This window comes from Marmota monax, unplaced genomic scaffold, assembly GCF_021218885.2.
Source record: "Marmota monax isolate L192 unplaced genomic scaffold, Marmota_monax_Labrador192_F-V1.1 WCK01_AAM20220418_F8-fsc00195, whole genome shotgun sequence".
In the NCBI taxonomy this organism is placed as follows: domain Eukaryota; kingdom Metazoa; phylum Chordata; class Mammalia; order Rodentia; family Sciuridae; genus Marmota; species Marmota monax.
The window spans coordinates 2,872,313-2,889,031 of record NW_026691979.1 but is presented as its reverse complement, the minus strand read 5'-3'; the positions used below and the strand labels follow the sequence as shown (position 1 = coordinate 2,889,031).

The 16,719-nt window shown below is 40.4% G+C and overlaps 1 protein-coding gene across 3 annotated transcripts in view; it reads right to left on the bottom strand.

Moving 5' to 3' along the window:
* Positions 1-4,220: 4,220 nt before the first annotated feature.
* Positions 4,221-16,719, bottom strand: part of Erich1 (glutamate rich 1) — a 78,570-nt gene continuing 66,071 nt past the window's right edge. For 2 of the 3 annotated variants that reach the window (XM_058580272.1, XM_046446615.2), the window contains exon 6: positions 4,221-7,788. In XM_058580272.1, the coding sequence (XP_058436255.1) occupies positions 7,715-7,788 (74 nt within the window). In that variant the 3' untranslated portion in view covers positions 4,221-7,714. Of the gene's footprint in view, positions 7,789-10,096; positions 16,684-16,719 lie in introns of those variants that run through there. The other variant, XM_058580283.1, reaches the window with a different exon arrangement.

Genomic DNA, 16,719 nt, shown 5'->3' with positions numbered 1-16,719 from the left:
ACTCCTGTTGGCCCCTGGCAGAGGCTGTGCTGGTGTGCTTTGACATCCGTCTTGATCACTCTGGGAATAATTAAGGTGGTGTTTCAAGACAGGAGTGTCCTTCAAAGAGGGATCAACCTCACAGAACTGATATGGAAAAACAACAAAACAATCATGATGGTTTTCTTTCTAAAAGGTGTCTTTCTGGGTTGGGCACTTAGGAGGGCTGGAGGGAGGAGGTGGGCATGGGTGAGGGAGCCATGTGTCCTTGGACATGGGAGCCTCTGTTGACAATGGTCCACTTTGTGCTTTGAATACAGCCTTGTTGCTCTGCCACTGTGACTTATTTTTAAAATGGACATGTTTCTTTCTCTTCCTCTCTTTCTCCTCTTTCCTAATCCTGGGGAAACAGGATTACCTTTCTTCCCCATCCTAGACAAAGTAACGGGTCCTGAGCACACACCTACCATAGGAACGAAGTAATGCAGACTTGGGGATGGCACCAACGATCTCAGAAATGACCACCTCCCAAATTAAAAAGTGATTTACAACTCCAGACAGAGAACATGTGGAACATAGCCTGTGAATTGCGACTTTAAAAACCTCCTGTTCCCCTGGATGGGCAGAATCACAGCCTCTGGGGCAGGAGTCCCCTATCTCTTTCTCCTTTGCTAGTAAAGTGATAAAAATTCTTTTTCCATTTTCTCAAAACTTTGTGTTTGCTATTAGAATGGCATCAGGGACATGGACCAGGCTTTCAGTAACACCTCCACTGAGCCTGGCCCCAGGAGACGTGGCTGGAAGTACAGTGAAGGGCTCATGTGGGAGCAGAAAGTGCTTTATTTGGCAAAGAAATATTTCAGTGAGGCCTTTTTGTAAGGCAAAGGCAAAGCCAAAATTCTGTCATGTAACAAACAGCAAGTGGATTCCCTGTCAGCGAGTGGACAGTTGTTAGCAATCCCCTGACCACCCTGCCAGCCTCCACCTGACCTCCAGGAGGTAACTGGTGATGCTATTGGTGGAGTGTCCCCAGAATGGTACAGTGAGCCCACAGGGTGGACAGAGGCACCACTGTGCAGGCCTGGCCTGGCGGGGGGCTTCTTCACAGTTTCTTTCCTTGACCAGAACTTTCTTCCCAGAATTCCCTCCATCTGTCTTCTGGGGCCACATTCTTTCATGTTCGTCTCTTCCTTTTCATTCTTTCCCAGTGCTTTGGACTGGATTATGTCTCCCAGATCCACGTGTTGATACCCTGACCTCCCATGGGACTACTGGATAGGGCCTTTGAGGAGATAATGGTGATTCAACGAGGCAAAGGGGAGAACCCTAATCCATCGGATTGGTATCCTACAGGAGGAAGGAGCCCAGCAGAGAACCCGGGAAGGAGGAGACAGGACTAGGGAAACAGTCTCACCCTCACCTTGACTCTGGACTCTCTGCCTCCAGGGCGGAGGAATGAGTCTGGGCCACAGGGGCAGGGTGCGGGCCGTGCCATCCAGCACTCACTTCTTTGTGAGGCCACCCGTCCTCTCCAGTTATTTAGCCGCTCCTACCTCCTTGCTCCCTCACACGGCACCATTCTGCCCAGAATATAAACAATTCCTTGTCCAGCATATCCAAACGCATGAACTACCCACAGAAGAGTCGCGTTATCCAGGTACCTGCATTCCAGTCAGCCTTGTTTTCCTTCAGAATGGCCCCAGATCACCAAACGGAGGAGGCATGAGAGGCACCAGGGCATAAGACATGGGAGGACAGATGGAGTCTGGTGCTGTGTGGAAATGCCACAGGGCATGAAGGGGAAAGAGCATCCGTAGGATTCAGTACTATCTTTGGAATCTACCAGGTCTTGGGGTAGATCCCCTGGATCAGGGGCACTGGGATGCCCAGCAGCTTTCTCTGAATCACCAGTGTCCACAGCGACAACGGAGCCGCCTGTCTCTGTGTAAGCAGCTGGTGCTGGGCTCCAGCCCATCCCAACGAGGCGCCTGACTAAACAGTCCATGAGCACTTGAAGGCCAGGTGTATCAGGGGGAGGTGTCAAGCTGAACCATCCTTCCCCTGCCTCTAAATGCTAGTTGGCCACCCAACCATTGTGTCCCCCAAATTGCAAAGACACTCCACCCATGAGAACTACTTCCATCCATTACTGTCGTCCACGACTGATACAGCCAGGGGGATCCTCACAACAGGTTGCACCAGTGCGGTTGTCTAATCCGGGATTTTTGGCCTCTAATACTGGGAAATAAATAGACCTCTATTCATCATAAAGTTCCCAGTCTCAGATGTTTTGGTATAGCAACTGAAAATTGACTAATAAACAATGTTTTATATAAGCATACTTTAAAAAAAAGTAATAGTAACAAAAATGGCGTGATGTTGGCACCAAAACGGACACAAGACCAATGGTATAGAAGACACAGAGACAAACCCACATAAATACAATTGTCTCATAATAGACAAAGGTGCCAACACATTCACTGGAGAAAAGATAGCCAATATGGAATTTGGCCACATCCCCAAATTCAATACTGGTGTCATTCCTAGGCCACACTCAGACAAGCCTGTGCAGACACAGCTGCCTTTGGGAGCTCTTCACCGAGGGCAGAGACCCATGAGGACCCAGAATTCCAAGATTCTGCTGCTTTTGTCCTTTTGTGTTCATCTTAGGCTCGGTGTTTTTAAAACGTGACCATGAATGAACGCCACAGCTCTGAACCTGGAAGATATGCCCAGGCACCCTGTACCTGGCCATTCTTGCCGTTTCTGAGGGAACTGTCCCTCCTCTTAGGGCCGATCCTGTTACTCTGCTTTACTAGACTTTTCAAAGTTCCCAGAATCTGTAGGGCATGACACCTTCACTCCAGGGTGACCCTTGGCAGCCAACACGGCCTCCAGGGTTCTTGCAGAGCCGGCCTGAGCCCAAGGACCTGATGAGAGCCACAGTCTCACAGCTGCTCCCTCGCCTCCTCAGGTGAACACTTTACAGCGGTTTAGACAGACCTCGAGACTACCTATTTTATGGTGTCCTGAAGGTCAGCTACCAGACTGGTGGGGGCCATGTGGCTAGACGTACCTGCGTACCAGTAAGCCTTATTTTACTTCAGGATGGCCCCAAATCACCAAATGGAGGATGCGAGAGAGGCCCAGAGCCTAAAACATGGAAGGTACCTGCATTTTTTTTGTGGGGTGTGTGGGGGGGTACTGGGAATGGAACCCAGGGCAACTTGACCACTGAGCCACTTATCCAGACCTTATTTTATTTTATTTTAAGGCAGGGTCTCACGAAGTTGCTCAGAGCCTTGCTAAGTTGCTGAGGCTGCCTCTAACCCTGTGATTCTCCTAACTCAGCGTCCTGAGCTGCTGGGATCACAGGCGTGCACCACCACACCTAGCTTTTTCTCGTGTTTTTGATGACCTTGTTATCGTGGTCTTCTGCTGTGTCCTCTCTACCCGCTGCCTCTCTTTCCTCTTACTTTCACTGAGAAGTCAACCTAAGGTGTCACTGTGATTAGAGTCCCCTCTTCACACAGGTGAGGGATCTGGATGAGGAATCTGCTGCAGGGTACTGGTCCTGGCCCGTGGCTCATCTACAGCACTAATGCAGGTCTCCTTCCTCCAGGACCTTCTAATGGCCTCGTGGACCTGGCTTCCCAGTCACCAGGCTGTGCTCCCCCTACTTAAAGAGCCTATTCATTAATCATGTGTGTTTGCTACTATGAAAATAAATATTGACGAACTCATAATCTTCCTATTTGTTCTGAACATCCAATTTGTATCTTTTAAGTGTGAAACATTTACATATTTTCCATGCCCATCAACTTACTGCACTGTTGGTGGGACGGAAGTTCTAATTTGTTGCCCTTTATTTAATTTCACAGAATTCCTGTGGACTCTCCTTTCTTCTATAAAACCACTTTATGACTGTGTACATTCTCCTGACCCTAAAAATGCAGGGGAATACTGACACCATAAAATAAATAAGTGGAATGACAATCAGGGTTCATTAGTTTTGTATACTATTCTAATTCCCAAAAGAGCAATGCTTCTTCTAGAAAACAAAGCAAATAAATCTTGTCTCTAATATGTCAGCATAAACATAATAATCTGTTTATCCCACTGTGATTGAAATAAGATAGTAATCAGATCAATTTATCCTCTATAGTGATGCAAAATATGCATGCAACCATGTAGTTTATTTTCTGTAAATTTTATCAGTTAAGACAAAGGGAAGGAAGATCTCAAGGAATGTGAGGAATTTTTATTAGATTGATAATCATAAATTATAATCATGGCAAAAAAGAAAAAAGATTCAGTATTTTCCAACCCTGTCAATGTTAGATTGAATCCTGTGATCTTAGTGCAGTTGGTGCAACTTGATGTGGCAAGAGCAAGCACAAGTGTGTCCCTGGATGTCCCAGAGCAGCCTGTGCTGAGCTTGTGCACACCCAGCTTGGTCCACTCTGGGTTCCCTTCTGTCCAACTCTTACATGTGGCCAAAGCATCTCTGCAGAGTGTCTTCTCATTCCTGGCACTGCATTCTTCTGAGAACCTGATGAATGCGTCCAACCCTTTCCAAAGTGAGAAGTATACACATAACCACCCTGCCACACAAAAGTCCTGTGTGCTTTGAAGAGGTGATGCATTCCCCAAACAGATTTAGCAGTGTACTTTATGCTGCTGCTTAACAAATTACCAAAGCATAGTGCTTAAGACAATACCATTTACCACCTCGGCGCATCCCTATGTCATAGTCTAGGTATGGCTAGTTGGGTGGTCTTCTGAGATCTCATGGGGCTGCTGCAAGAATCCATTCCAGGGATCGCAGGACTAAGGTTCTGTTTACTTTCTGGCTGTCAGCCAGAAACATTCTCATCGATCTGAGACCCCTGAGTGGAAAAAAAAAAAAAAAAAAGCAGAGTAACAGGATAGGCCCTTAGTGAGACCCTGCCTTAAAATAAAATAAAAAAAGGTCTGGATAAGTGGCTCAGTAATCAAATTGCCCTGGGTTCAATTCCTAGTATCCCCCTCCACACCCCACAAAAAAAGAAACAGTGACGCGGAGATGCCCTTAGTTCTTGCTGCTCGGTGGGCCTTCACCTGAACCCCATGGGTGGAGGACTGCACCCCGTCTTCACTCTGTGAACCCGCTGGCAACACACAGCTAGTCTGCCACTGTGACTCTGGAGGGCCTGTCCTGGTATGACCCAAGTGTGGCTCCACTTGCCAATCTTTGCTCAGCTGGGGGTGCAGGTTGGCCACTTGTTGCAAGGTGACCCATCTCTAGAACCAGAAAAGATACTCCATTTCCATCTGCTTCTATAAGGTTCCACATAATGGAAGGGACATCTTTGGGGGAACTTGGTGGCAACGGTGATGATGATGGAGGGTGATCCTAAGGCTTCCTTTCTTCTCCGTCTGGTGGTGGTGGTGGATTCAGCAGCTGCTAAAGAACCACGGATATTCCTTGAATTTACACAGTACTCAGATCTCAAGCTATTTTTGCGGGATACATGGAACCTACAGATTACCACCAGCAGAACAGGGCAGATTTATCATGGAGCCAGGTCTGAGTCCTGGCCACACTTTCTGATTGTGCCAAGAGCAGATGACAATGATGTCCTGATGACGCCATGCCCTCAGAGGAAGGTAGAGGACATCATCCTAGATTCACTTTTGAGGAGAGATGGATGTTGTCTCTATCAGAAGCCAAAGTACCTGGCCTAAATCTATATGAAATCTTAGGGAATCCTGATTAGCAACATAACCTTGAAAAAGACAAATTGGAGGATTTAAACTTTGTGATTTCAGAACTTACTAGACATATACAGTAATCAAGATGGTATAGTAATGGCATAAAGGCAGACATATAGACCAATGGATTGGGGCAAAGAGCACAGCAATAAACCCTCACAGATACCATCAGTTGATTTTTACAAGGGTACTGAGAGCATTCACTGGGGGATAGTCACTTCAACAATGGGAAACTGGATATCCACATGCAAAAGAAGGAGGTTGTATCTTTACCTTACATATACAAAAATTAACAAAATGAATCAAAGATCAAATATAAGAATTAAAATGATAAAACTTTAAAAAGAAAATACAGTCTAAAATCTTTATGACACTGGATTTAGTTGTGATTTCTTAGATATGACACCAGAAGTACAGGGAAAAAGGAGAATAGTTAAGTTGGACTTCATGGAAATTAAAAACTTTAGTACATCAAAGGATACTACCAACAGAGTGAAAAAACAAGCTTTAGAAATGGGAGAAAATATTTCTGAAACACACATTTGATAATAGATTACTATCCAGAATACATAGAGAATTCCTAAAATACAACAGTAAGAACTAAACAATCCAAATCACAAATGGGCAATGGCATGGACAGACATTTCTCCAAAAAAGATATACAGATGGCCAATAGCACAGGAAAAGATGTTCAACATCCTTAGTTATTAGAGACATTAAATCAAACCACCACGAGATACTACTTCACATTCATTAGGATGGTTATTATCAAGAACAAGAAAAATCACAAGCATTGGGGAGCACAGAGAGAACCTGACGCCCCTTTATACTGCCGGCAGGAATGTGAAATGCATTTGACGTGGAAAAGTCTGGCAATTCCTCAAGACATTAAACACAGAGTTACCATCTGATCCACAATTTTACTTCGAAAAGAATGAAAACAAATGTCCATAGAGAATCTTGTATATGAATGTTCTTATCAGCATTTTCCATAATAGGCTAAAGGAGGAGACAACCCACGTGTCCATCAATAGGTAAATGGATACATGAAACATGGTCTATGGTCACAGACTGTGGAATGCCCTTTAGCTTTAGAAAGGATGAGAGTGCAATGAATGTACAATCTGGTGAAGGGACTAAAGCTTCTGAACCATCCACCTAAGGATGATCAAGGCAATACTTTCTATGTCATGTGCATTTTACCACTGAATGATAGCTATAAAACCATCATTTTCATGGATAGAGACAATGCCCTTCTAAAATGTTAGACCAATTGACTGATGCTTTTAAAATTCAGCAACTAAAAACTTGTTACTCCTCCCATGACAAAGAGAGAAGAATAGGCTCTTGACACTCTCAACTTAGAATGATCCTCCATGATCAAATTACTCAAACCAGAGCTTTATAATACTCACAAGGCAGTCCTAAAACCAAGATTTTCAGATACAAAATGATGTGAAACTTCAGAAAAACATAACAACTTCAAACTATATAGTTTGTTTAATAATGCTCATTTTCATTTTTTACAGCAATTAGAAAAACAACCAAGTTTTATGTAGTCATTCAAGACATATACAACTGCAAATAAGGGAGAAATTTCAATTTTCCCCAATTTCTCATTTAAAGTCTCAAATGTCACCTTACCCATTATATACAAGCACAGAAATAAATAATATGTCAAAAATGTCTTTAATGTTCCCAGGACTTGAGTTACAAGGAAAATATCAAGAATTTAATCTTCTTTGTATATAAGAATTAACTCTTTTTTTTTAAAAAAAGAGTAGTTATAGCTGGACACAATATCTTTATTTTATTCACTTATTTTGATGTGGTGCTGAGAATGGAACCCAGGGCCTTGCATATGCCAGCGAGCACTCTACCACTGAGCCACAACCCTGAGAATTAACTCTTAGTCGATTCTGTATTTGTCTTTTACATTTTCTGGTTAAATACTAGCTCTTCTTAAAGTGGGACACTGATTTCACTCACTGTCTTTCTCAGGAAAGATGTGTGTAATCCAGTAATTAAAGAAGGCTGAGATTACTCTGGCATGGTCTGAAAGAAAACAAAAACAAAACAAAACAAAACAATGAATAAAATAGAGCTGAAGCAAAAAGGTAAATTACAAATGATTACTGTGTTGTTATCAGCCTTTAGGCCCCAAGTAGATCCTGAAATAGTCTAATTATGATGTAGACAGGGCCACAACACAACCTGTGGATCACACATTATGCAACAGACACAGAGTTGGTTCTGAGTGTCTGTGTTCTACTGGGGCTCTCAAGCTCTACTGTACCCAAACTTCATGCCCTCACAGCATTGCAGGGTCACACTTCACCTGCGGATTGAAATCATAAGGAGACAGAAGTTCCTGTCAAAGGTGAACAAGCAGGAGAAAACTGAAAGGGGGACAAGATGGGTTTTAGGGAACTCACTTTCATGAGGCCCAGTACTATACCAGAACAGCTAGAGCAAATGGTCAAGGGGACCAAGCAAGCCTTGGAAATCACCTGCCAGTCCTTGTATTGCTTCCTGGGAGAACGTAACTCCGATAAAGATTCTCTTTGAACGCTAGGCTTCCCAATGTGCAAAGACTCTAGAATCTAGTTTAGGACAGTTCTACCACTTCTAAAGTCATCAGCCGAGGGCATAGGTACAGGGAGGAACCTCCCCAGGGTTAGTCAGGGCCTGGGTTGCCACTGCTGCTGATGTGGATGCTTTACTTCCAAACCACATTGGAACCTGAGACCTGGTGCTTTGAGGAGAGAGGTCCGACCTGACCACTCTTCTGAAGCCACTCTGAGACCCTCCCAAGGCTGAAGCTCTTCTGACCAAGGGCAAGGTGCCTGACCTCTGCAAGCCTCCTTTTCTCACAGGCAGGGTGGTAAAACTTCACCTCACTTTAGACTGAGTACTAAAGGAGGATTGAATGCAGAAATTCTAGCAGTAGGTCTCAGTGCCTGCCTGGGATAGTAGTTCAGCCAATGGCAGCTCTGACTTTAAAGTGTGTCTGTGACTCAGTGTAACATGCAAACACTAGATCCACTCTGTCACTGAGCATTGACCTATTCCAGTGCTGCAAAAGCACATGAACTGGGCTTAGGAAATGTCTGTACCCGAATTGAGTGAAGTGTCGGATTTAGGACATGCGGCAGGCAGGAAACATTTTGTACCTGATGTTAAATGCTATCCCTAGAGATGAGATACTCATTAGATTTCATAAACTAGTTTCATGAGAAAGTAAACTTAATTCTAAATAGTTATAGAGGCCAAATCAGCATCAGACAAATTTGATCTTTGAAAACAAAGTTTGATCATATAAAATTTTATTTTACAAAATAGCTCAATATAGAAAAAACTAAGTGCCTCCTACCACCTGCTCAAGGGGAATATACTGAACAGAGATATTAGTTTTATCAACTGCTTAAAGCAAATGTATTATGGACAAAAACCTGCCCAGTGATTTTAATATTGGGGATCTCTGACTCCCTGACAGCTGCCCAGACTCAATGCATTTCAGGACACTGCAAAACAATCTTGTGCAGATTTAAAGAACTAAAATTTCAAATTTTAAGTGGTTTATTTTCATCCCATAAAAATTTCATATTAGTTTAGCTCAATAAAACTGACCATTTATGGTTTATAATACAACTTTACTATAGAATTTAAATGTGTCAAATCTTATATATATTAAATACTTAATAGCAGGTCTCACAACAACCAAAGTGAAGAGCCAGCCTGTGTGTGAAGGCCTTCGTCTCCTGTGCACCAGCCGCGCTCTGCTGCTTTCCACCCAGGGGCCCACTCCCAAAGGCATACTCTTCTTTCTTTCTTATTTTTGACAAAAAAATGCTTCTTTATTAGTGAGTTTTACAATATGGATAATACATAGAAAAAATATAAGTAAATGCAGACCCATCTGGCAAAAATGAACTCCAAAGAAGGTAAAGATGCCACAACTCAACCCACATAGGACGACACACTGCAGCTGGGACCAAAGACAGCACCAAGCTCACAGGTTTGTTTTTTTTTTTTTTTTTTTTTTTTTTTTTTTTTTAATTAGCTACACATGACATTACAATGATCTTGGCAATTCATACATTTTTAAAAAATTTTTTAAAAAATTTAAATCTAATGTGTTATGTATGACAGCAGAATGCATTACAGATCGTATCACACACATAGAGCACAGTTTTTCATATCTCGGGTTGTACACAAAGTATATTCACACCATTCATGTCTTCATACATGTACTTTCAAGTAATGATGTCCACCTCATTCCACTGTCTTTCCTACCCCCGTGCTCCCTCCCTTCCCCTCCCACCCCTCAGCCCTATCGAGAGTTCATCTTTTCCTCCCACGCTCCCCTCTCAACCCCACTATGAGTCAGCCTCCTGATATCAGAGAACACATTCAGCATTTGGGTTTTGGGGATTGGCTAACTTCACTTCCAACGCCATCCATTTACCTGCAAGTGCCATAATTTTATTGCCTTTTATTGCTGAGTAATATTCCATTGTGTATATACACCACAGCTTCTTTATCCATTCATCTATTGAAGGGCACCTAGGATGAACCTAGGATGAACCTCACTGGATCATGGCTCCACAGTGTAGCTATTGTGAACTGTGCTGCTATAAACATTGATGTGGCTGTGTCCCTGTAGTATGCTGTTTTTAAGTCCTTTGGGTATAGACTGAGGAGAGGGACAGCTGGGTCAAATGGTGGTTCCATTCCCAGTTTTCTGAGGAATCTCCATACTGCTTTCCATAATGCTTGTACCAGTTTGCAGTCCCACCAGCAGTGTATGAGTGTGCCTTTTCCCCACATCCTCACCAACACTTTTTTTGTTTGTCTTCTTAATAGCTGCCATCCTGACTGGAGTGAGATGAAATCTTAGAGTGGTTTTGATTTGCATTTCTCTGATTGTTAGAGATGTTGAGCATTTTCATATCATTGTTGATTGATTGTATATCACCTTCTGAGAAGTGTCTGTTCAGTTCCTTAGCCAATTTATTGATTGGGTTATTTGGTTTTTTGGTGTTTAGCTTTTTGAGCTCTTCATAAACCCTAGAGACTAGTGCTCTATCTGATGTGTGAGGGGTAAAAATTTGCTCTCAAGCTGTAGACTCTCTGTTCACCTCACAGATTGTTTCTTTTGCTGAGAAAAAACTTTTTAGTTTGATTTCATCCCATTTATTAATTCTTGACTTTAATTCCTGTGCTATAGGAGTCTAATTAAGGAAGTGAGGCCTAATTGGATATGATGGAGATTTGGGCCTACCTTTTCTTCTATTAGATGCAGGGTCTCTAGGTCCTTGATTCACTTTGAGTTTTGTGCAAGGTGAGAGACAGGGGTTCAATTTCATTTTGTTGCATATGGATTTCCAGTTTTCCAAGCACCATTTGTTGAAGAGGTGATCTTTTCTCCAATGTACAATTTTGGCACCTTTGTCTAATGTAAGATAATTATAATTTTGTGGGTTAGTCTCTGTGTCCTCTGTTCTGTACCACTGGTCTACCAGTCTGTTGTGGTGCCAAATACCATGCTGTGTTTGTTACTATTGCTCTGTAGTATAGTTCAAGGTCTGGTATAGTGATGCCACCTGCTTCACTCTTCCTGCTAAGGATTGCTTTAGCTATTCTCGGTCTCTCTATTTTTCCAGATGGATTTCAGATTGCTTTTTCTATTTCTATGAGAAATGCCATTGGGATTTTTGATTGGAATTGCATTAAATCTGAATAATGCATTTGGTAGTGTGGTCATTTTGATAATATTAATTCTGCCTATTCAAGAACAAGGGAGATCTTTCCATCTTGTAAGATCTTCTTTAATTTCTTTCTTTAGTGTTCTGTAATTTTCATTGTAGAGGTCTTTCACCTCTTTTGTTAGGTTGATTCTCAAGTTTTTTTGTTTTTTGTTTTTTTTGAGGATGTTATAAATGGAGTAATTTTCCTTGTTTCCCTTTCAGAGGATTTGTCACTGATACACAGAAATGCCTTTGATTTATGGGGGTTGATTTTGTATCCTGCTACTTTACTACTAGTAAACTTCTACTAGTTCTAGAAGTTTTCTGGTAGAATTTTTTGGGTCTTCTAGGTGTAGAGTCATATTGTCGGCAAATAATGCTAATTCAAGTTCTTATTTTCCTATCTGTATCTCTTTAATTTATTTCGTCTAATTGCTCTGGCCCATGTTTCAAGAACTATGTTAAATAGAACTGGTTGAAAGAAGACATCCCTGTCTGGTTCCAGATTTTAGAGGGAATGCTTTCAATTTTTCTCCATTTAGAATGATGTTGGCCTGGGGCTTAGCATAGATAGCTTTTACAATGTTGAGATCTCATGTTCCTGTTATCCCTAGTTTTTCTAGTGTTTTGAACATGAAGGGGTGCTGTATTTTGTTGAATGCTTTTTCTGTATCTATTGAGATGACCATATGATTCTTATCTTTGAGTCTATTGATATGATGACTTACATTTATGGATTTCTGTATTTTGAACCAACCTTGCATCCCTAGGATGAACCTCACTTGATCATGGTGCACGATCTTTTTGATGTTTTTGTATTCAATTTGCCAGAATTTTATTGAGAATTTTTACATCTATGTTCATTAAAGATATTGGTTTGAAGTTTTCTTTCTTTGATGTGTCTTTGCCTGGTTTTGGAACCAGGTGATATTGGCCTCATAGAATGAGGACATAGAATGAGTTTGGAAGTGCTGCCTCTTTTTCTATTTCCTGAAATAAATTGAAGAGTATTGGTATTAGTTCTTTAAAGGTCTTGTAGAACTCGGCTGTGTATCCATCCAGTCCTGGGCTTTTCTTGGTTGGTAGGCTTCTGATGGCATCTTCTATTTCATTGCTCGAAACTGATCTGTTTAAGCATGGTACTGGCACCAAAACAGGCAGGTGGACCAAGGTACAGAACAGAGGCCACAGAGACTAACCCACAAAATTACAACTACCTTATATTAGACAAAGGTGCTAAAAGCATGCACTGGAGAAAGGATAGCATCTTCAACAAATGGTGCTGGGAAAATTGGAAATCCATATGCAACAAAATGAAATTGAATTCCTATCTCTCATCATGCATAAAAGTTAACTCAAAATGGATCAAGGACCTAGGAATTAGACCAAAGACTCTGTGTCTAATAGAAGAAAAAGTAGACCCTGATCGTCATCATGTGGGTTTAGGTCCCAACTTCCTTAATAAGACTCCTATAGTGCAAGAATTAAAACCAAGAATCAACAAATGGGATGGATTCAAACTAAAAAGTTTCTTCTCAGCAAAAGAAATAATCTGTGAAGTGAATAGAGAGCCTACATCCTGGGAGCAAATTTTTACCCCTCACACATCAGCTAGAGCACTAATCTCTAGGGTATATAAAGAACTCAACAAGATAAACACCAAAAAAAAAATAATAATCCAATCAATAAATGGGCCAAAGACCTGAACAGACACTTCTCAGAAGAGGACATACAATCAATCAACAAACATACGAAAAAATGCTCATCATCTCTAGCTATCAGAGAAATGCAAATCAAAACTACTGTAAGATGCCATCTCACCCCAGTAAAAATGGCAGCCATAATGAAGACAAATAACAAGTGTTGGTGAGGATGTGGGGGGAAAAGGCACAGTCATACACTGCTGGTGGGACTGCAAATTAGTGCAGCCAATTTGGAAAGCAGTATGGAGATTCCTTGGAAAGCTGGGAATGGAACCACCATTTGACCCAGCTATCCCTCTTCTAAGACAATACCCAAAGGACCTAAAAACAGCATACTACAGGGACACAGCCACATCAATGTTTATAGCAGCACAAATCACAATAGCTAAACTTTGGATCCAACCTAGATGCCCTTTAGTGGATGAATGGATTAAAAAATGTGGCATTTATACACAATGGAATATTACTCAGCACTAAAAAATAATAAGATCATGGCATTTGCAGGGAAATGATGGCATTAGAGAAGATTATGCTAAGTGAAGTTAGTCAATCCCTAAAAACAAATGCTGAATGTTTTCTATGATATAAGGGGGGTGACTCAAAATGGGGTAGGTAGGGAGAGCATAGGTGGAAAATTACCTCTAGATAGGGAATAGGGGTGGGAGGGAAAGGGAGGGAGAATGGGAATAGCAAGGATAGTGGAAGGAGATGGTCATCATTATACAAAAATTCATGTATGAAGATGGGAATTTGGTATCAACATACCTTCTATACAAACAGATTTGATAAATTGTGGTATAAGGGTGTATTAAGAATTGTAATGCAAAAAATCATGAATGTAATGCACTCCTCTATTGTGATGTATGTAAAAAATAATAATAATAAAAAAGAAATTGATCTGTTTAAATTGTGTATATCATCCTGATTCAATTTGGGCAAATCATGACCCTAGAAATTTGTCAATGCCTTCAATATTTTCTATTTTATTGGAGTACAAGTTTTCAAAATAATTTCTAATTATCTTCGTAATTCTGTAGTGTCTGTTGTGATATTTCCTTTTTTATCACGTATGTTAGTAATTTGAGTTTTCTCTCTCCTCTTCGTTAGTATGGCTAAGGGTTTGCAAAATTTATTTATTTTTCAAAAGAACCTACATTTTGTTTTGTCAATTTTTAAATTGTTTCTTTTGTTTCAATTTCATTGATTTCATCTCTGATTTTATTTATTTCCTGTCTTTTACTGCTTTTGCTGTTCATTTGTTCTTCTTTTTAAGGGCTTTGAGATGTAATGTGAAATCAATTATTTGTTGAATTTTTCTTCTTTTAAGGAATGAACTCCATGCAATGAACTTTCCTCTTGATACTGCCTTCATGGTGTCCTAGAGATTTCGGTACATTGTATGGGTGTTCTCATTCACCTCTAGAAATTTTTTAATCTCCTCCTTGATGTCTTTGCAACCCGTTGTTCATTCAGTAGCATATTATTTAGTCTCCAGTTTTTGGAGTAGCTTTTATTTTTTATTTTATCATTGATTTCTAATTTCATTCCATTAGAATCTGATAGAATGCAGGGTAGTACCTCTACTTTTTAATATTTACTAAGAGTTGCTTTGTGGCATAATATATGATCTATTTTAGAGAAGGAGCCATGTGCTGATGAGAAGAAAGTATATTTGTTAACTGAAAAATGAAATATTCTATACATGTCAGTTAAGCCTAAGTTATTGATTGTATTATTGAGTTCTATGGTTTCTTTATTTAGTTTTTGTTTGGACAGTCTATCCAAAGGTGAAAGAGGTGTGTCAAAGTCACCCAGAATTATTGTGTTGTGGTCTATTTAACTCTTGAACTTGAGAAGAGTTTGTTTGATGAACATAGATGTGTCATTGTTTGGGGAATATAAATTTATTATTGTTATGTCTTGTTGATGAATGGATCCCTTAAGCAGTAAAAAATGTCCTTCTTTATCCCTTTTGATTAACTTTGGTTTGAAGTCTACTTTATTTGATACGAAGATGGAAACCCCTGCTTGCTTCCGCAATCCATATGAGAGGTATGATTTTTCCCAACCTTTCACCTTTAGTCTGTGGATGTCTTTTCTTATGAGATGAGTCTCTTGGAGGCAGCATATTGTTGGGTCTTTTTTTAAAATCCAATCTGCCAGTCTACGTCTTTAGATTGGTGAGTTTAGGCCGTTAACAGTCAGAGTTATTATCGAGACATGATTTGTATTCCCAGTCATTTTTGTTTATTTTTGTTTTTAAGTTGACTTGGTTTCTCCTTTGATTAGTTTTTCCTTTAGTGAATACCTCCCTTTGCTGATTTTCACTGTTGTTTTTCAATTCCTCTTTAGGAAATATTTTGCCAAGGATGTTCTATAGTGCAGGCTTTTGAGCTGTAAATTCTTTTAATTTTTGTTTATCATGAAAGGTGTTTATTTCATCATCAAATCTAACGCTTACTTTTGCTAGATATGAGATTCTTGATTGGCATCCATCTTCTTTCAGGGCTAGATATATGTTATTCCAGGATCTCTAGCTCTCAGGGTCTGGGTTGAAAAATCTGCACATAATCTAACTGGTTTCCCCCTATATATAATCTGATTCCTTTCTCTCTTGACTTTTAAGATTCTCTCCTTATTCTGTATGTTAGGTATTTTCATTATGATGTGCCTTGGTGTGGATCTGTTGTGATTTTGTACATTTGGTGCCCTGTAAGCCTCCTGAATTTGGTTTCCCAATTCATTCTTCATGTTTGGAAAATTTTCTGATATTATTTCACTGAATAGATTGCTCATTCCTTTAGTTTGGAACTCTATGCCTTCCTCTATCCCGACAACTCCTAAATTTGGTCTTTTCATGCTATCCCATATTTATTGAATGTTCTGCTCATGGTTTCTTAGAGCTTTGAGATGTAATGTTAAGTCATTTATTTGTTGATTTTTTTCTTCCTTTAAGGAATGAACTCCATGCAATGAACTTTCACTGTGTGAACTTTCACTTGTCCTTTTGTTCTTTTCAAGATTATACATTTTGTCTTCATTGTCTGAGGTTCTCTCTTCCAGGTGGTCTAATCTGTTGGTGATGCTTTCAATTGAGCTTTTAATTTGGTTTATTGTTTATTATTTCTTTCTTCAAGAATTTGTTTGTTTTTTTTTAAAACTTCTATCTCCCTGTTGAAGTCATCTTTTGTTTCCTGTATTTGCTTATATAGCTCACTGTCAAAATGGTCTTTTGCTTCCTGTATTTGCTCTCTTATATCATCCTCTAATTCACAGAACATTTAAATCATGTGCCTCCTGAACTCCTTCTCTGTAATTTCTTCTGCTGCGCTGGCCTTGGATTCTAATAATGTGGTGTCTTGATATGTTTGGGGCACTTTCTTCCCTTGTCTTCTCATATTGCTTGCGTGTCTTCCCTTCCAGCACTGTGGATCCGAGGCGTTACTTTTTTTTACCCTGTAGGCTTCTAGTGCCCCTGTAGGGATCCAAGACCTCTCCTTTGAGGTGAAAGAGAATGTTAACAGATACCAATA